We start from the raw sequence: 21,923 nt of genomic DNA on the forward strand, positions 1-21,923 counted from the left end.
TAAAGCTAAACGACAGCTGCCCATTACACCAAGGGCACACTCAACCAGAAAGAAAGGTGCTACCATGGCCTTTCTAGGAAACATCCCAATGCAAGAAATATGTAAGGCAGCCACATGGTCTACGCCTCACACATTCACCAAGCACTACTGTGTAGACGTGTTATCCGCACAACAAGCCACAGTAGGTCAAGCCGTATTAAGAACATTATTTCAGACTACTTCCACTCCTACAGGCTGAGCCACCGCTTTTGGGGAGATAACTGCTTACTAGTCTATGCAAAACATGCGTATCTACAGCGACACATGCCATCGAACTGAAAATGTCACTTACCCAGTGTACATCTGTTCGTGGCATCAGTCGCAGTAGATTCGCATGTGCCCACCCGCCTCCCCGGGAGCCTGTAGCAGTTTGGAAGTTACCTTCAACTATTTGTATATGTATCATCTCAACCTTAAATAGGTGCATACTTAGTCACTCCATTGCATGGGCACTATTACTACAATTCAACTCCTACCTCACCCTCTGCGGGGAAAAACAATCGAAGATGGAGTCGACGCCCATGCGCAATGGAGACAAAAGGAGGAGTCACTCGGTCCCGTGACTCGAAAGACTTCTTCGAAGAAAAACAACTTGTAACACTCCGGCCCAACACCAGATGGCGAGCTATTGCAAAACATGCGAATCTACTGCGACTGATGCCACGAACAGATGTACACTGGGTAAGTGACATTTTCATTTTGGAACACACCACCAGAAAATACTAGAATGGCAACTCTCCGATAGGAGGTAAGTAATACACTAAATATATACACTAGTAATCCGAAATAGGCTTAGAAAAGTTTAGAAAACCATACAAATGCAATTAGACAATAGGGACCATAGGGGGACCACAAACCATATACTAAAAAAAATGTAATGCTATCACAGGACCCCCACCTAGGTATGTGGAATGTGTAGAGAGAAGCTGGGAGTACCATAAGCGCACAGAGATAAGTAACACACTACCCCCCAGCGACCAGGAAAGCAGGAGTAAATCACTGGAATTTCCCAAACCACCCAAATGGAAGAAAAAGAATAAATGAAGACACCCAGACAAGACTGCAAGATACCAGCGATGGATTCCTGAAGGCGACGACCTGTGGAGAGAGGGGACCAAGTCCACGAGTCACAGAAGAGTCTAGGAGGAGTAGAAGCTACTACCCACTACTGTACTTGCAGGAGTTGGTTAATTGTGATAAGGAACAGGTCACCACTGCAGCCCTGGAGCTGGAGGAGAGTTCCTGATGGATTCAGAAGATGTCCCACGCTGGAGTAAAGATTGCAGACAGGTGTTGGTGCAGGAATTCCACCAACAGGCCTTGGCAAAGTCAAACTCGCTGTTAGTGGAAAAGTGGTGCTGCCGGGGACCAGCAAGGCCCAGGAGGGCTCAGCCCAGGAGGGGGGAGTCACAGGGGACCCTCAGCGTCGCAGAGTCCACAGGAGCAGAGGCAGCACCCACAGGAGTCCCTCAGGACAGGGACACGGGACTCGCAGAAGAAGCCCACGAAGCACTACAAAAGAGGATCCCAGGCCACAGGAGAACCATGCAGAGGGCTGTTCGTCGCAGGAAGGAGTGCTGGGGACTGGAGCTACACATCGCCTGAAGATCACTTGGAGGAGATGCAAACAATCCTTGGCAGCTGCAAGAGACGCCGTGCACAGGGTACTGTCCTGCGTGGGAAGGCAAATGCTTACCTTCACCAAAGTTGGACTGCTGGTAGAGAGGACCAAGAAGACTACTCCGGACTACCACCGTGATGCAGGATCCACACAGCTCACGATGAGAGGAGATCTACACAGCCAGTCGTCGTTGCAGCAGGTGCCTGCTAATGCAGGGGAGTGACTCCTTCACTCCAAGGGAGATTCCTTCTTCTTGTGCAGGCTGAAGAGTTGCGGTCTTCTGAGGATGCACAGCCGGGGAAATGTTGCAAAAGAGTCTTTTTCATGGATTGCAGCATTGTTGGTTCCTGGAGGGTCCAGTCGCGGTACCAGTGGCCAGAAGTCGAAGTGGAGGTTGCAGAGGAGCCGTGCTGGAATCTTGCAAGCAGAATCTGAGGACCCACCCAAGAGAGAGACCCTAAAGAGCCCTGAAAGGGAGATTGATCACCTAACCAGGTAGTCTGGGAAAATGGGCCTGGAGTTTGTGGGGGCACCTCTGCTAGTGCAGGGGTTCCCTCACACACCGGTACTTTTCACCCTGCCCTCTGGGCTATAAGACCCTCCGTAGGGGTGACTTATAAGTGACCTGGGGCAGTATAAATGGGAGTGAAAGGTCGCATGCACCTGTAAAGGCTGCAATTGCAGTCCTTTAGAAGCCTTTGCATGGGCTCCCTATGGGTGGCAAAATATATGCTGCATCCCATAGAGATCCCCTGGTACCGTAATGCCATGGGTACCTAGGTACCATATACTAGTGACTTACATGAGGGCACCAGTATGCCAAATGTGGGGTGAAAAAGGTTCCAGCAACCAAGTTTAAAAGCAAGAGCTTAATTATGTGGGTCCTGGTTAGCAGGATCCCAGTGAGCACAGTCAAACACACTGACAAACATGCCAAAAAGTGGGGGGGGTAACCATGCTAGAAAGAGGCTACCTTCTACACAGACTATGTCCAGGAAGAGGACATGTGTCCAGATTTGTCCTGACTTTCGTGACTGCACAATCTTTGGATTTTTTGTTCTCTGTGAACTACCCCAAATTTCTGTCTCTTCCAGAAGGAATCGATCGCTGGGGCAATTCTGGACTTCTGCCTGGCCAAGATCTTTCATTCTCCAAACAGGGCCACAGGTGGAGCACCACTTTCTCCACAACTAAACAAGTTTTTTCTAGTGCATCCATAGGTTTTCAAGACCTCAGACATACCGCTTAGTTGTTTCCCTCTACACTAGGCTCTGTGTGTTCACTGCAGATTCACTTGGGACCAGGTGATTTGTCTCCCGTCCTTACATTCTTGATCCCAACTATACGATGGTGGGAAGATAGGCCTGAGCTTGTGTGGAAATGTCCCTTCTACTTGTTTGATCCTCAGCTGTTAGTCACACTTGACCTCTCAGAATGCATTTGGGGGCTCATGCCAGATAACTCCATCAGTGCCTTGTGGGCCAAATCATGTTTCTCCATCCAAGAAATGGGTTGAAATTAGAAGGCAATATTTTTTTTGGCGTTGCAAGCCATTTTTTCGCCGGTGACATCTTGGATGGTGATGTCCATACATTTCTGTGAGGAAGTAAGGGAACTCCCTATGGCTTAGCTTGCTGATAGTAGACCTGATGTAGTTGTGTGGACGTGCTTAGCAGGAAATTCTCCAGGAAGTAATTGAAATCTTCTATGAGGCCTATGGTCATCTACACCTAGTTGCCTTTGCCTCCCATCTGTACTCCAAAAGTTATACGTTTGGTCTCCTAAGTGTGTTGGGTCCGTAGAAGAAGGTCTGATATTAGACTTGATGGTGGCGTTCATTTTAGATTCCTTTGATCTGAAGATCAAACACAGCCCAAGATATCCCATAGCAGTGGGATGCTGCGGTTCACACGCTCTGTTTTCTTCAGAAGTGCCTCATCTGCTTCCCCTGGAAGGAGAATGCAAAAAGTTCTGCTCCCCAGATTCCGGTTTCTGAGCATGAGCACACAATTCAAGAGCTTTTAAACATTTCTCATTTAGGACTTTCTGCAGCTTGAAGAAACTTTCTCCACAGCCGGTGAGGTAGTCATGGCTACTGATTAGTCTAATGAATCTGTCCACCATGATCGGAGTTTTGGGATCTGGTTTAGGCCATGGCGATGCTTAAATGTGAGCAGTTGTCCTCCTGTGAACTGCAGCTTAATTCTTGGAAGACTTCTTTTTTGGTGACAATAACCCTGCTCATGAGTTAAAGTGAGCTGTGCTTTATGTGCCTCAGAACCTGATATACCTGACAAGGAGGTTCTGAAGGTTCGTCTCACCTTTCATCCATTGATACTGTTGGAATTATTTTTCAAAAGAGAAACAATCGTTGGATATTTTTTCCAGCCCTGCATACCGCCTCTGTAGAGGGGACACTTCACACTTGTAATGTAGCATCCTTCTGCTTTGCTTAAACCAATGACCAATGTTGTACTAAGCATCTGTTTGGAGGTTTGAAGGTAAAGATGGTGCCCAAGCAACTGCTAAATCTCTTCTTATCGTATTATGTCGCGTATCACCCAGTGCTGCACTGTGCCTGGACTCAACCCCCAGGGCTAAGGTGGCATCGTGGGCAATCTACAGCTGTGTGCTTGTCAAAGGCGTATGCTGGGCAGCTGTGTGGACTTCGAACATGCATCCTGCTAACTCTAGGCTCTCATAGGTCTGTCTAGGTTTCTCTCTAGGTTTGGCGAGGAACTTTTACACACTCTGTCGGAAATGGTCAAAATAATCGGAAAAAGTGCTTTGAAATAATTGCCTTTCAAGTAATGAGAGAAGCATGTTTGGACTTGTGCCTTCCCTGTATGAATAGCTGTCATTTACCTGTTTAGATTTGTTAGAGTTAGGAGAAACGCAGGTTCACATTGTTTCTCTTTATTCTGTATCACTCTTCAAGGCAGACACGCAAAGGTGCTTACATGGAATGTCCTTCTGAGGTGCTCATCTGTACTTTGTTGTTTGAACAATAGTGTCCGGCAGTTTGAAGGGGCAGGCGAAGAAGAGCTTTGTGGAGAGATTTGGCGACGCCATTGATGTAATCAGAAAGTCGAGTTCTGAACTTGTGCTGCAGTTGGCTGGGCTTGGAGTCCTCATCCAGCTGCTGGATGAGGAAGTGGGCCGTGAGAGACCAGTCATCAAAAGTGATACCAGGTGAGTGCGGAGCTACTTTCCCTGAGTGCTTCACTTTCTCAGTTAACTAGCTGAAATGCCATGGATAGATTGGTGTTGCTGCAGTTTATTGCGTAGATAGTGTGTGTTGATTATTTTGGGGTAGAGGGCAGGAATAAAACATGAGTTGCTCAAGATTGTTTTGCTAAGTATGCTTGCACGTTGATATCTGACAGAGACTCTTAGCCACAGATTCATTACCTTAGAATATTCCCCAGGCGTCGGGCTGGATCTGGAAACGTTTTCTGAGCAGCCCCTTGTGTGCTGGTAGGTGGCCTTCTTTGGTTTTGCGTGGTGCCGTCCACACCAGAAGTAACACATGCAGTGCCTATAGAGACACCACCCCAGCGCACTGACTTCCGTTCCTTCTTTTCTCCGCCATCAGCGCAGATCCATATCAAGCTCCCTACGTCATTTTTTGACTTTTTGTTTTTTATTTTACTTTGTCAAACACTTTAAACCAGTGTGCCTTTTTAACATCATTTTTGGACCTCACCCCCTAAAAAACATACTGGTTTTAAGCCTTGCAGTGCCTGCCATAAGCAGATACCTGTGTCAGATCTCCACTTGGTCCACCTTTGGTGCTTGGAGCGAAACCACGACCCCAAGGCCTGCTCGAATTGCAAGATCATTCATCTGAAGTCAATTGGAGAGCTAGCCATGAAGATCCTGGCTGCTCAACACGAGACTCAGCAGCGCTCCATGTCCTGATTGCAAAGGATGTCCTGGGCCCGCACTCGGGAGTCGCTCACACCAGTCACAGTTACATTTCCTGACTTCATCGGATGAGTCCCACAAAAAGAAGTCCTAGAAGTAGACGCGTTCTTCGACTTCTCCCTGCGAGTCCAAGTCATCAAGCAAGGCGCTGAAACAACACCAGAAATTAAGGTCCCGCTCCCACCTAGTCCCTGTGAAACCTGAGGGTGTGTCTGCTCCGCTCCTCCCTGAATTTGCTGCTACCCCACCCAACTACAGGATTTTATGTGGCCATGCAATCTCATCTTGTGGCGGTCACACCCCTCTGGAGTGCCTTCAGGCCCCACTGGTCCAAGAGAGGCCTGATTGGTCTTCCGCTGGCTTGTTCATCCTCGGCGCCAGTTGAGTGCTCAAGATCCATTCCTGCATCCGGATTGGCCCATATCACGGCTCAACGACCTCCACTGGGGTTTGTTCCAGTGGCATAGATCCCATCATAATTCCCTACTCTGATATAGAGCCAGACCATCGTCTACCAGACTGAGAAAGTCTGTGTCAGTAGCAGAAACTTATTTGGGGATCTGAGGATCCTTAGAGTTATCCTGAACCCCTAGAAGATACCATGATTGAGTATAACTGTTATGAGAAACTGGCTGATGCCAGTGATCTGCATTCCTCACCAGACACTGGCCTCCTCGCTCTCCTCCTACGGTGGGTATGGAGGAAGAGGCCTCTTTTGCACTGTTGAGGCGTAGAGTGTCTGAGGTCCCGATCTCATGTTGCCTACACTGAAAGTCAATACAAACTTCTTGACGGAGGTGCTTCTGCCAGGGTTAGCCCCCTCCAACCGCCTAATCCCCTTTAATGAAGCCCTCACTGGCGTCCTGCTTGGGGCCTAGGCCAAGCCCTTCACAGGCACTCCAGTGCACAGGACCATTGTTCACCACCCGCACCCGGGGGCCCAGCTTTCCTCACCCAACACTTCACCTCTTAGAGCCTAGTGCTCCAGGCCTGTACGTCCAAAGACATCCTGGTGCATTCCCTACTACACCACCAGATAGGGAATCCAAAAGGCGGGACACTCTTGGAAAGAGGATTTTTTTTCTTCCACCAGCCTTGATCTGTGGTGGGTGAACACTGTGTGCTTATTTTGCTGACACTCTCATACTGTATGGTATTCGGTTTTGCAAGGTCTTCCCGTAGTCTTGTCTCGGAAGAGGCCTGAGTCATACTCTCCCAAACAATTATTGGTGGTAGAAATGGATTCAAGTTCACCATATGCTGCTGATTGAATACGACTGACTCACTAGGCAGAGCGATTGTGTCATTAGTAGTACTGAGACGCCACGCCTGGTTGAGGTCAACTGGCTTTTCAGGGGATGTCCAGGCATCTCTTATGGACATGCCCTTTGATGGCATTCGCCTTTCTGGCACCAAGGCAGATTTGGCGCTTGAGTGTTTTAAAGATAGCAAGGCCACCAGTAGGTCTTTGGGGCTCACCGTGGCCCCTTGGCAGCCGCAACCTGCCTATCACTCCTTCCATTGCTACGTTAAGGGATACCAGCCATGTCGTTTCACCTCCCTAGCCATCAGATCTACCAGGCTCTACAGTCCTTTCGTGCTGCGGACGTGGCTCCCACTGACCTTGTGGGATCCAAGGTCAGAGGTCTACCCAGTCTGACAATCCCGGCCCCCACCAACCACACTCCGGCTGCTTCAGCTTCAAAGCCCCTTCAGTTTGTCCTCACACCATCGAGGACAGCTGGTTGGCAGTAGGATCCGGCACCATCTGCCCCAATGGTAAACAAATACTACGGACAAAAGGGTGCTTTAGATTGTTGAGCTGGGTTATGTCCTACCCTTCATGGAAACCCCCTCCGCCCATACCAGCGTCCTCAGGTTAGCTGACAGAGGAACACCTTTCACTCTTGTGACAGGAAATAAGGCTCTTTTGGCCAAAGGAGCCATTAAGAGGGTGCCAACATCAGAAGTAGGTCACGGTTGGTATTCCTGCTGCTTTCTAGTGCCAAAAAAGGGTGGAGGACTTCGTCCTATTCTAGATATGCATCCTCTCAACTACTTACTCAAAAAGGAAATGTTCAAAATGCTCACTGTTGCTCGGGTCCTGTCTGCCCTGGACCCTGGAGACTGAATGGTATAGTTGGACTTGCTGGATGTTATATTTTCACATACCCATTCTGCCAGCTCACAGTCGTTACTTTCGGTTTATGGTGGACCAGGAAAACTTTCAGTTTGATGTGCTTCCTTTTGACCTTACCAGTGCCCCTTGTGTGTTCATGAAGGTGATGGTCGTGATTGCAGCTCATCTCCCTTGAAGTCTAGCTACTGTTGGCGGGTTTGCACCAGGCAGCCGTCACCCACCTCCAGACTACAGTGGACCTCCTGCTTCGCCTGGATTCTCTACTGACACACCAAAGTCATACCTGACTTACTCTCAGATGATCCCTTTCATCAGAGCCATTCTGGACATAGTGCAGTTCCATGCCTATCCTCTGGGGTGGTGAGTCCAGGATATTCAGGCTATGTTCTCTATGTTTTAGGCTCTGAATCTGACCTGGTTCAGATATCTGAGGGAACTGCTAAAGACCTGCAGTGATGGCTAACAAACTGCAATTGGATCAGCTGTAGATCCCTTTCCCTATCCAGAACTCACAGTGGTCACAGATGTGTCACTCCTGGGTTGGCCATCTGGGAGAGATGGAGATTCAAGGGATCTGGTCACTGGCAGAGTCTCAGCTCACATCAACCTGTTGGAGTTGAGAGCAATACATTTGGCTTTGAAAGCCCTCCTTCCACCCATCAAATGGAGGCTGGATCAGGTGTTCAGACAACGCCACCGCCATGTGGTTCTGCAACGGACAGGGCAGAGTGAGATTGTAGACTCTTTGCCAGGAGGCTCTGCACCTCTAGACATGACTGGAACTTTGAGTCCATCTGGATGTAATGATGTAAAAATGTTACTCCCAAAAGCTTTCTCTGGCGTCCAGTAGGTCTTCCTTTAAAACATGTTCCACAGGGAAAATCTTCAAAACTGATAGCAAATGGCCCACAGGGTTAAAATGATTGGCTACAGGCGGTTAAGTTTATTTTTAATTATTGCTGATTTATGATTCCTGAATTGTGTATGGCGCTCATTTACTGTTTGACCTACATATTGTTGTTTACAACTTTGGCGTTTGCACTGAATCACATAAATGATCCATGTTGATCGACATTTAAGAGCTGTCTTAAGCTGTACAGTCTTCTTGTAACAGAACTTGCTACTGATGTTTGTAAAAGCTTTCCACATAGGATGCACCTTTAAGAATCACAGCCAAGAATCTCTGCATTTGTTACAGAGTGCTCGAGTTCAGATATCACAACAAGAGCTTGTATATTGGGAGCTATGCGATAAGCAGTGACTGGCGGTTTTGGAAAAACCCTTTGTAATGTTTCACAGGTGACTAGTGAGGAAAATTTTATGTTCGGTGGCATGTGTAGCTGCAGATACACATGCTGTGCATAGTCCGCCGTCTGGTGTTGGGTCGGAGTGTTACAAGTTGTTTTTCTTCGAAGAAGTCTTTTCGAGTCACGAGACCGAGGGACTCCTCCTACTTTGGTTCCATTGCACATGGGCGTCGACTCCATGTTAGATTGTTTTTTTTTCCGCCATCGGGTTCGGACGTGTTCCTTTTCGCTCCGTGTTTCGGGTCGGAAAGTTAGTCAGAATCAACAGAAAATTTGTCGGTATTGTTTCGTTCGGTATCGGGTTAGATTAGAATCGACACCGAATCTTGAAGAGCTCCGGTAGCGCTTCGGGGTAATTTCGATCCCCCGTCGGGGCCTGGTCGGCCCGACCGCGTGCAACATCGAGACTGATGGAACGGACCCCGTTCCGATTCTGTCCTAAATGCCACAGTAAATATCCCTATACAGACCAACATTTGGTCTGTAACTTGTGCCTGTCACCCGAGCACAAAGAAGAGACGTGTGAGGCCTGTCGAGCGCTTCGGTCGAGAAAAACGCTCCGAGACCGAAGAGCCAGAAGGTTGCAGATGGCGTCCACGCCGACCGGACAACAACGGTTCGAGGAAGAGGGAGAAGAAGAAACATTCTCCATCCACGAATCGGATTCCGAAGAATTAGACGTCGAAGAAACCGTGAGTAAGACGTTGAAACAAGCATCACACAGAAAAACAGACAAAGCCCAGGGGACGCCACTGCCGACAGGCCATGGCTCAACCCATAAAGTAGGTGACCGTCCATCGGCACCGAAAAAGGGCGAGCTGGTGCCGAGATCGTCCGACTCAGGTCGAGACACAGGCACGCAGCAATCTCGGGACCGAGAAAGTGCCGCAGAAAAGGGTCGACACCGAGACAGCGGCACCGAAGCTGCTCGGCACAGAGATATCGGCACCGAAGATGGTCGACGCCAAGAAGGTATGACACCGAAAAAGAGGAAAATCTCTTCAGAGCCGAAAACAACAAAAGACACGGTTTCGGTGCCAAAACGCCCAGCAACCGAACCGAAAGCCAGTTCCTACTCAGAGGAACAATCACTGTCCTCCCAACTTCAAAAACACAGATTTGAGGAGAAATTACAAACAACAGCTGTAGATCACACGCAAAAGCGGATCTTTATACAAAGTGGTACAGGGAAGATCAGCACCCTTCCCCCAATCAGAAGAAAAAGGAAACTAGATTTCCAACAGCAAGAAAAAACACCACAAGCAAAAGTGGTAAAGAAGGTAACTCCACCACCGGCAACTCATATATCACCGGCACAGACTCCGTCACAATCACCAGCTCATACCACCATGTGCCAAGATGACCAGGACGCATGGGATCTCTATGACGCCCCAGTATCGGACAATAGCCCTGAGTCGTACCCCACTAAGCCCTCACCACCTGAGGACAGTACAGCGTATGCTCAGGTGGTAGCTAGGGCAGCAGAGTTTCATAACGTATCGCTACATTCAGAGCCTATCGAGGATGACTTCCTTTTTAACACCCTGTCCTCCACCCATAGAAATGATCAAAGCCTTCCTATGCTCCCGGGAATGCTAAGGCACGCTAAACAAATCTTTAAGGAGCCAGTTAAAAGCAGAGCAATAACCCCAAGGGTGGAGAAGAAATACAAGGCACCACCCACAGACCATGCTTTTATTACATCACAACTGACACCAGATTCAGTTGTCGTAGGAGCAGCTCGTAAAAGAGCCAACTCGCACACATCAGGCGACGCACCACCTCCAGACAAGGAGAGCCGAAAGTTTGATGCAGCCGGGAAAAGGGATTGCAGTACAAGCTACAAATCAGTGGCGCATCGCCAACTCGCAGGCACTCCTAGCGCGATATGACAGAGCCCATTGGGACGAGATGCAGCATCTCATCGAGCACCTCCCCAAAGAATTCCAAAAACGGGCAAAACAAGTGGTTGAAGAGGGACAAAACATATCCAACAACCAAATCCGTTCTTCTATGGATGCAGCAGATACAGCTGCAAGAACTATAACTACTGCTGTAACGATAAGGAGGCACGCATGGCTGCGCACATCCGGCTTCAAACCTGAGATACAACAGGCAGTGCTCAATATGCCGTTCAATGAACAACAATTGTTTGGACCAGAAGTGGACACTGCAATTGAAAAATTAAAGAAAGACACTGACACGGCTAAAGCCATGGGCGCACTCTATTCCCCACAGGGCAGAGGCACATTTGGCACATTTCGCAAAACTACTTTCAGAGGAGGGTTTCGAGGTCAAGCCACAGAAGCCAGCACCTCACAAACAACACCGCCTACCTACCAGGGACAGTATCAAAGGGGAGGCTTTCGGGGCCAATACAGAGGGGGCCAATTCCCAAGAAACTGGGGAAAATTTCAAGGGCCCAAAACCCCTCAAAACAAGCAGTGACTCACAAGTCACTCAACCCCTTCACACAACACCAGTGGGGGGAAGACTAAGCCAGTTCTACAAATCTTGGGAGGAGATAACAAAAGACACTTGGGTCTTAGCAATTATCCAACATGGTTATTGCATAGAATTTCTCCAACTCCCTCCAAACGTCCCACCGAAAACACAAAATATGTCAAAACAGCATTTAGACCTTCTACAACTAGAAGTTCAAGCATTACTGCAAAAAGACGCAATAGAATTAGTACCAGGTCCACAAAAGAACACAGGAGTTTACTCACTGTACTTTCTAATACCAAAAAAGTACAAAACTCTGAGACCGATATTAGATCTCAGAACATTAAACACCTTCATCAAATCAGAACACTTTCACATGGTCACGTTACAAGACGTAATACCACTACTGAAACAGCAGGACTACATGACAACCTTAGATCTAAAAGACGCGTATTTCCATATACCGATACATCCCTCGCACAGGAAATACCTACGGTTCGTATTCAAAGGAATACACTACCAATTCAAAGTGTTGCCATTCGGAATAACAACCGCACCAAGAGTCTTTACGAAATGTCTAGCAGTAGTAGCTGCACATATCAGAAGGCAGCAAATACACGTGTTCCCGTGCCTAGACGATTGGTTAATAAAAACCAACTCGCTAACAAAGTGTTCACACCACACAGATTATGTTATACAAACCCTTTACAAACTGGGTTTCTCCAACAACTATGCAAAGTCACACATTCTGCCGTGTCAAACACAGCAATACTTAGGAGCGACAATCAACACAACAAAGGGGATAGCCACTCCAAGTCCACAAAGGGTTCACAATTTTCACAAGGTGATACAAGCTATGTATCCAACACAAAAAGTACATGCAAAGATGGTATTAAAACTCCTAGGCATGATGTCCTCATGCATAGCCATTGTCCCAAACGCAAGATTGCACATGCGGCCCTTACAACAGTGCCTAGCATCACAATGGTCACACGCACAGGGTCAACTTCTAGATCTGGTGTTGATAGACCGCCAAACATACATCTCGCTTCTATGGTGGAACAGTACAAATTTAAACAAAGGGTGGCCTTTCCAAGACCCAGTGCCACAATACGTGATAACAACAGATGCTTCCATGACAGGGTGGGGGGCACACCTCAATCAACGAAGCATACAAGGACAATGGGACGTACATCAAAGAAAGTTTCATATCAATCACCTCGAATTGTTAGCAGTATTTCTAGCGTTGAAAGCCATTCCAACCCATAATAACACACAAATACATTCTGGTCAAAACAGACAACATGACAACAATGTATTATTTAAACAAACAGGGGGGGACACACTCAACACAGTTGTGTCTCCTAACACAAAAAATATGGCATTGGGCAATTCACAACCACATTCGCCTAATAGCACAGTTTATTCCAGGGATCCAGAACCAGCTAGGAGACAGTCTCTCTCGGGATCACCAACAGGTCCACGAATGGGAGATTCACACCCAAATCCTGAACACTTACTTCCAAATTTGGGGAACACCTCAAATAGATCTATTTGCAACAAAAGAAAACGCAAAATGCCAAAACATCGCATCCAGGTACCCACACCGGCAATCTCAAGGCAATGCTCTATGGATGAATTGGTCAGGGATATTTGCATACGCTTTTCCCCCTCTCCCTCTCCTTCCATATCTAGTAAACAGATTGAGTCAAAACAAACTCAAACTCATTCTAATAGCACCAACATGGGCAAGACAACCTTGGTATACAACACTACTAGACCTGTCAGTAGTACCTCATGTCAAACTACCCAACAGGCCAGATCTGTTAACACAACACAAGCAACAAATCAGGCATCCAAACCCAGCATCGCTGAATCTAGCAATTTGGCTCCTGAAATCCTAGAATTTGGACACTTAAACCTCACACAGGAATGTATGGAGGTCATAAGACAAGCTAGAAGGCCATCCACTAGAGACTGCTATGCAAGTAAATGGAAAAAATTTGTTTGCTACTACCATAATAATCAAGTTCAACCATTGCATGCATCTCCAAAAGATGTTGTAGGATATTTACTACATTTGCAAAAGTCAAATCTAGCTTTCTCTTCCATAAAGATACATCTCGCAGCAATATCTGCATACCTGCAAATTACTCATTCAACTTCCCTATTTAGAATACCTGTCATTAAAGCATTTATGGAAGGCCTAAAAAGAATTATACCACCAAGGACACCACCTGTTCCTTCATGGAACCTCAATATTGTCTTAACAAGACTCATGGGTCCACCTTTCGAACCCATGCATTCTTGCGAAATGCAATATCTAACGTGGAAAGTTGCATTTCTCATTGCCATTACATCTCTAAGAAGAGTAAGTGAAATTCAGGCATTTACTATACAAGAACCATTTATTCAAATACACAAAAAAAAGGTAGTTCTATCTCACCGTTCCACTTAAATCAAACAGTAGAATTGCCAGTGTTCTTTCCACAGCCAGACTCGATAGCTGAAAGAGCACTACATACATTAGACATCAAAAGAGCACTAATGTACTACATTGACAGAACAAAACTAATTAGGAAAACAAAACAACTATTTATAGCATTTCAAAAACCTCATACAGGAAATCCAATATCAAAACAAGGTATAGCTAGATGGAAAGTTAGGTGCATCCAAACCTGCTATCTTAAAGCAAAGAGACAGCTGCCTATTACACCAAAGGCACACTCAACCAGAAAGAAAGGCGCTACCATGGCCTTCCTAGGAAATATTCCAATGAACGAAATATGTAAGGCAGCCACATGGTCTACGCCTCACACATTTACTAAGCACTACTGTGTAGACGTGCTATCTGCACAACAAGCCACAGTAGGTCAAGCTGTATTAAGAACTTTATTTCAAACTACTTCAACTCCTACAGGCTGAGCCACCGCTTTTGGGGAGATAACTGCTTACTAGTCTATGCACAGCATGTGTATCTGCAGCTACACATGCCACCGAACTGAAAATGTCACTTACCCAGTGTACATCTGTTCGTGGCATTAGTCGCTGCATATTCACATGCGCCCACCCGCCTCCCCGGGAGCCTGTAGCCGTTTGGAAGTAATCTTCAACATTTGTACATTTGTAAATATATTACTTTAACCTTCATTTTGTACATACTTATTCATTCCATTGCATGGGCACTATTACTAACATACACAACTCCTACCTCACCCTCTGCGGGGAAAACAATCTAACATGGAGTCGACGCCCATGCGCAATGGAACCAAAGTAGGAGGAGTCCCTCGGTCTTGTGACTCGAAAAGACTTCTTCGAAGAAAAACAACTTGTAACACTCCGACCCAACACCAGACGGCGGACTATGCACAGCATGTGAATCTGCAGCGACTAATGCCACGAACAGATGTACACTGGGTAAGTGACATTTTCCTTACCCTATGCTTTTGTAGTTGGGAGCTGATAGATGCTAGTAAACCATACATGGGATTCTGTCACGTTTGTTTCTGCTGTTGGTATTCCAAGTAAGTGCTTCCCTGGGTAACTGCAGGGACTTGTCAGTTTGTTGCTGTATGATATGCAAAGCATAGCCTCACTTATAAATAATCTAGCTATTGTCTGTAGATGTTCTTTACATGTGTCCTCATCGCTGCAGATGCATCTTATTCTGAGTGCTTGGCTGTAGATGATGCGTTTAGTGTGGTGTGGGTGACAAGATGCCTAGTTTAGATATAAATGAGCATCTGTAGGCTTGCTGTGCAGGTCACTAATACGTTTCTCTTTATAATGGTGAGTAGCGCATCCAGAAAAGGGAGCTGATGCTTCTCTTTAGTATTGCTGCTGATGAATGTGATGGTAGGTGGGATACTGTTGACATAAGCTCTAAAGTCTGGTGGTTTTCTACTTCCTACATACCATATAGAAATACTCAATGTATCATATCCAGACCAGTGTTACGCTGCTTGGTGCCAGAAGTAGCGAGTATATAGTCCGCTAGTTGGCCTGCGAAGATATTCACATAAGATGGAGCCATTTAAGTGCCCATGGAAGTGCCTTGTATCTCAGTGTTCATCATTAGAGGTAAAATGGTGGATTTAAGGGTAACTCTTGCAAAGTCGGTAAGCACATTGGTTGATGGCTTTTTCACAGTTCTTTCATTGAGAACTTCATTAACTGCCATAAGACTATCCTTATGTGGTACGTTAGTGTTTAACATCCTACGTAATTAGGAGAGTGCATCATCACACTTGTAGACTTGGTGTAATTATCTTATTAATCTGAAGGAAGTGACTGGTATCCTTAACAGATGAACATAGTTCCTAGACAAAGGGCTGGAGTTGCAGGTTAATAAATAAAGATAGGCTCACAGTGGCTTATCATTGCCAGAAAATATGGGGCAGCCAGAACTGTTAATATTGGGAATTTTGGTATGTATACAAAATCTCCAGGGTCTTTAAGCTTCTGTACTTTACAACCATATTCTTAAATTCTTTGCTCAAGTGTTCTGTAGGACTTGTTTCTAAAGATTTGTAAGTGTTGGTATTCCTTGGTTGTCTTAAACACACCTTAATATGATCACTTACTTTCATGGCAGCCACGGAACCACCTTTGTCTGCCTGTTTTATAGTGACAATCATTCTCTACTGAAGGTGGTGGAGAGCTGTGTGTGTGTGTGTGTGTTTGTAGCATGTGAAGCTGTAGATCCGCATGCTCTGCATACTGATGCCATCTAGTGTTGCGCTTGGACATTTGCACGTTTTTCTTCAAGGTAGTCTTTTGAGTCATGAGATGTACTGTGACTCCTTCTGTAGTGGCAATGCGCATGAGCACAGACTCAATGTCAAATTGTTTTTTTCTGCCATTGTGTTCTGACGTGTACACAGAAGGCTTTGAGATCCAACGTTCATACCCACTCAGTGAAAACTTCAACTCCCAGCGTTGGAAGAATCCCTTCAACTATTTCCTCTCGTTCTCATCCCCCAGAAACTAACTCCCAATGACCAAGTCCCTGAACACCAAAGCTGTGTACCCTCTGTGACACCAGAGAATGTGGAGTTTAAAGGGTTATGGAATTAACTCTTTTCCAGTACAGTCCCCAGTGCCATGCACAGAAGCCTAGTGTCAGACTATCGCAAGGTTTGTAACCTCACCCTCTCCCGAGACCATGGCAATGCCTCTTGTGAATAATACCTATCCTTTTGATCGAAAAATATCTCTATGATATAGAAAGGAGAGGTGTTGGGTGCACAGCAAGATGGATCAGCAGCCCGCCGCCAATAACCTGACCTCTTCGGTGAACAAGACCCTTTCTGAACCAAGGAAGGAGAGGATGCTGTCCCTTCTGGCATCCTACTGCACCACCCGACACCTAGCCCAGAGGCCATCTCCAGATTCCAACCCAGAAGAGAATGAAGCAGAGGATCTGCTGACAGGACCAACATCCCTCGAATCAAGAACACACCAAAGGTGAATAGTATGGGGGGCCCGACACCCATTTCAAGCCTCTTAAAGGTCTCACGCTGAAGAAGTGACCAGACCATAGCTCCTTGAGGACCACTGCTTCCTTCGGCTCCGGTCAACACCAACCTCTGATCTCAGAAGGGACTCACACCAGGTTTTCTGATGTGTACATCTACCTGAGGATTCCTCACTCTTTGAATGTCCCCAATGAGCCAGCATTCCACAGAAACTTTTCTTCACAAGTCTCCCACATTGACAAGGGTGTTACAGTGTCCATGACCTCACGTGACATCTCTGGAGCCATTAGAAGCCCTCCTGGGTATACTGACATCAGTTCCCTTTTTTCCACGCCCTTGATGCCTAACGGTGTTTCATAGGCTCTCCACAGTGTTACAAGTCTCTTGACACTTTTTTCCTCCAGATTTTGCAACGTTGTTGCAGGGAAAAATGTCTCCATCAAAGAATTCCCATGCAGGAAATGTGAGGGTCAAATGTCAATCACAGATCCTCATGTCTTTGGTGTTTAACTTCAGACCACAGCGTCAACTCCTGTTCACTATGTGAAAAGATTAACCCCAAAGCGCTGAAGGAAAGAGAGGCAAAACTCTTTACGGCCAAGGCTAGAAAGGAGAAAAGAGGACATCAACAGTCTTGTCTTTGTTCGGAGTCACCGTCGCACCAGCCATCGACATCATCAAAGAGGAATCGTAGAGAAGGAACATCATGGTTCCTGCCGTTGATCTTTGAGGGAATGAGTCTCCGAAGTCTGTGTCTCCATATCCAAAGTCGCAGGAAGATCGAGGTGTGGAGACTCCAGACCAGTCTGCAGTAGCCTTTCCGGCATTGCCCTTGAGTCCAAGGCTGCCACGACTTCGTCTGGACGTCCTGATCTGCAGTTGGAGGTATATCCAATCCTTCCTCCTACCCTGCCTCCATCTCTACCACCTTGACAGGCGCAGGAATATCTAAATTTCCCGGCTTCAGGGTCTGACCGTTGTATTTTTCTGAATGCTAGGTATAGCATTTCCATCAGGGTGATGACTGTCTGGCAGGCCTGAAGGCCCCATGAGTCTGATATTTTATTCGTTGGGAGGTTTCCCAGTGCAATATCCGCATGTGCCGTTCCTGCCATTTATGCCAGTGCCCCAAGTGTCCTGGCCTCCTCCGGCGCCAAGGAACGTAACTCCTTCGCCAGTTGAAGATCAGTCACTGGTGACGGTCTCCAGCGTTGGCTGGATCTGCTCCGGCTTAGCATCACTCGGCTCCAGTTCAGTTAACCTCTTCTACATAGGTGCCAAAGACACCGGCGCCGTCAGCGACATCACCACGCCAGTATTACCGACACCTTTCTTGAAGTCAAGACATCGATCTCCGAGGGAAGCTCAGAGTACTGTTGAAGAGGAGCAGTATGCTTTTGGCGAAGGAAATTTGGAAGACTTAGAAAGAGTGTCACTGGATCCAGATTGCTAAAGTCTAGAAGTGGGAAGTGGGTTGGACACTTCCCCAGAAAGGAAATTGTTGTCTCAAAGATATTCCTCCACCCAAGGTCACATCATACTATTTAGTTATAAGGAAGGCGACTGAAATGTTGGAACTGCCTCAACCATCAACTGAGCTTAAGGCAAATTTGTTAACAGAAGTGCTGCATTCTACTTCTTCCACATCAGAGCCTTTGTTACATTTTAATGAGGCATTGACTGAGCCAATTTTAAAAATTTGGCAGTAACCCATTTCGTCCTCTGCAGTATCCAGACCAGTTGTGAGGAGATACAAGTCTGCTCCAGGAGATCCTCCGGTTTTACCCACTCATCTTTCACCTGAGCCTTTGGTGGTACAAGCTTTCTGTTCTCCCAAGTTAACTCCTGGGTCTTTTCCAATGTCCCCCAGCAATTAGGGATTCAAAAGAATTCAGTCTGCGAAAAAGGTGTTTTCTTCTGGCAGCATGGCTCCTAAGTCAAACAATGCAGCTTGTTTGTTTGGACGGTACAGTCATGCTTTGGACTTTGCTAAGGCAGAGATACCAAAATGACTGGAGGAGGTCCAAGGTCACATTTCAGAAGTGCTGCTGGCCAGGTCATTGGTTTGGGCCTGGAGACAAGTGTTTCAGTTGCAAGAGCGATGGGGACTTCAGTCGCTACAAGGAAGCACACACGGCTCATAGGGTTTGTATTGTGGGTATCTAACTGGTCGATCGCAAGCAACTAGTAGCTTGCCGACACCTTTGCGCCCCCAACATCTCTCTTTTGTATCCGGTTATTCTCTTTTATGTCTTAAGGCCTTTTTTCTGTTTACCGTTGCCAGCCCTCACCCAAACCAGCTGCTCAGATTGGCTGCATTGAGTTTAGTTTGGGCTAGGCGGGCCAAAGATGACATTGTTTCTGAACTCTGCCTCCTGCCTTTCGCACCTGGCACTGCGCTTTGTTATCCTGGGCAACGTTTGCCAGAGTGGAGAGGCCGGTGTTTCAGAGTGGATGAGACGGCTAGAAAGCATGCATAGTGCAGGTGATGCAAGCAGTATTGAACTGCTACTAGCAGAACTGCGCCACCTCCCTTTTGCAGCTTGGCCAGCTTTGCACCACAGCTGTATTTGATGCTGCATGCGGAGCAGCAGATCGGTAAGCCGTGACCTGATAGCTGCAGAGCGAGCCCCTGACGCCCTAATCGGCTGCTGAGGAAGTACGTGTAGGCTCCATTGGTTTTACTCTAATGCAACTACTGCACTTTTGCATAGCTATTAAGTTTGAAGCTGATTTTGGAAAGTCGTCCCAAAACAGCTATATTTACAAACGATCAGCAACATTTTCTATGGAAGCTTTGCTTTAATGTTGTAAGGTTTTGCATGCATTGGAGAAAAATGCAAAATAGCAACAAAATCGCAAAACAGTATGCCTACGATTTGTCAAGCTCAGCTCTTAGGTCTCCGATGTTCTTGGCCGTGCAGAAATACCCTGTCACAGAAATTATTGAACACATTTCTATGCTGCTTGGTTCCCACGATGCAATGCAATACAAAAGTACTTACACTTAATACTTTTAATGTGAAATTATTTCTGTGGAATCTGTTATTGACCTGTAAACAGTCGCTGGCAGGTAGATGAGAGATGATAATCACTCCGGAAGGCCTGCATTGGGCTTGATTCAACGCACATGCTGTCCTTTTCAACTCTGCACTGATGTCCTTAAAAGCTGTGGTAGGGCTCGCTGATCCCATGGGGTGAATAGCTTCTATGCGCTTTGTTTATGTGAAGTGCAGATGGATGATTTTGCAGCTCTGTCACATCTTTTCCCATATGTCAGGCGGATCTTCATGGGCCAGATCCCTGTACTTATGTTTATTGTTTCACAAAGTTTTCTGACCATTCGATGTAGCAGGCTTATTCCTTTTTCTGTTGTTTTGTAAACAAATATTGTTTCCCTTCAGTTTTTATTGCAGCTTTATCCTTAATGCCCTGTGCGCCTGCCCACTGCAGTGGTTGTGTGAGGTGATACTTGTCTTCTCTTCCTAGATGACAGAGTACCTGCAGCTCCTCTCAAGGGCATAGTTTGCCTCCGTAATATAGGTCGATCAGTGTAGGTAGGTGGGAGGTTCCCAGCATTCCACTCAGCAAAACTGAGGTGATGGTACCATGTGGGAAGTCCGAGTAGCTGACGGTGGGAGCCAGTTTTGACAGAAAGGAGGTAGGGCTTGCTTTGCACAGGATATTTTGCTGATACTCGATTAGTATCAGTGGTAATGAGTATATGCCGTTTTGATGGTCGTGCTCTCTGAGGAAGCCATAGTGTTGTCCGCAGTTCTGTAGGGGAGAAGTGTTACTCACTCTCTCCACACAAAGGCTAGGAGCTTTTTATTTTATAAGGTCCAGGGTGGCGATCAGAAATTTAAGTGGGATGGATTGGGCTAAGACAAGACTTAAAAGTGGCACAGCTTTGTCAAAAGTACCAAAACGAAATAAAAAGATCTCTCAATAAAGCTGCATAATATTAATGGCAAGCCTGATTGATGGATTGGGCCCTTACCAAACGAAAAGTGGGAACAATTATGAACCCCTAATGAAGTTTTGGACTTTTCATTTAAGTTTGGTTGGGTGATGAATTATATAAAAGGTGCAGATGGTTTTAGAAATATGCAACTTATGTATTTCATATAATAGATATATTCGGTGATTAAAAATTACTTAGTTTCGGCACTCATCAGAAACAATTGTCTGAGCCTGGGTGGAATTTGAATGATTCATTTGTATTCTCTTGCGCAGTTCAAACGACTTTACTCGAGCGCCACGTGTGATCCTCTCCTTGAGGTGGTGCCTTGTGCTGAGCATCATGTGCAGCTAGTGAAAAGGAACCATAAGTAACTGGTTTATTGTTGGGCACTGCATGCCAGATAAGACCAGAACATGGCATTTAGTGCCCAGAGTTTCCGGACGTATAGTTCAAAGGTTGCTTTCCAGGCTCAGCACACCAGGTCTACACCAGCCTTCACCCTTTCATCTTAACTTGTAAGGCTAACAGCGCAGCTTTCTTTCTCACTGGACTCCACCTCTGTAGGAAGTTGGTTCTGTATATACTATCTCAAAGTAAGAGATAGTGTGCACAGAGTCCAAGGGTTCCCCTTAGAGGTAAGGTAGTGGCAACAGTAGATAATTCTACTGCTCTATTTTGTGGTAGTGTGGTCGAGCAGTAGGCTTATCAGAGGATAGTGTTAAGCTTTTGTTGTACACACACAGGCAATAAATGAGGCACAAACTGAGAGACTTAATCCAGGCCAATAGTTTTTATATAGAAAAATATATTTTCTTAATTTATTTTTAGAACCACAAGTTCAAGATTTGAAGTAAATACATAAAATGCAAGGCACTCCACACAGGCAAGGTAAGTTAGGAACTTTGAATTAGAGCAATAGCATACACAGTTTTAGTAAAAATGGCAATAAGCTGTTTTAAAAGTGGACACAGTGCAAAAATCAGCAGTTCCCGGGGGAGGTAAG

General features: G+C 46.3%; 1 protein-coding gene across 2 annotated transcripts in view; it reads left to right on the forward strand.

Moving 5' to 3' along the window:
- Positions 1 to 21,923, forward strand: part of LOC138296904 (cullin-9-like) — a 360,394-nt gene that overhangs the window by 122,140 nt on the left and 216,331 nt on the right. For both annotated transcript variants that reach the window (XM_069236417.1, XM_069236416.1), the window contains exon 10: positions 4,672 to 4,852. In XM_069236417.1, the coding sequence (XP_069092518.1) occupies positions 4,672 to 4,852 (181 nt within the window). The remainder of the gene's footprint in view (positions 1 to 4,671; positions 4,853 to 21,923) is intronic.

The sequence above is a fragment of the Pleurodeles waltl genome, chromosome 5 (assembly GCF_031143425.1).
Source record: "Pleurodeles waltl isolate 20211129_DDA chromosome 5, aPleWal1.hap1.20221129, whole genome shotgun sequence".
Taxonomy (NCBI): Eukaryota; Metazoa; Chordata; class Amphibia; order Caudata; family Salamandridae; genus Pleurodeles; species Pleurodeles waltl.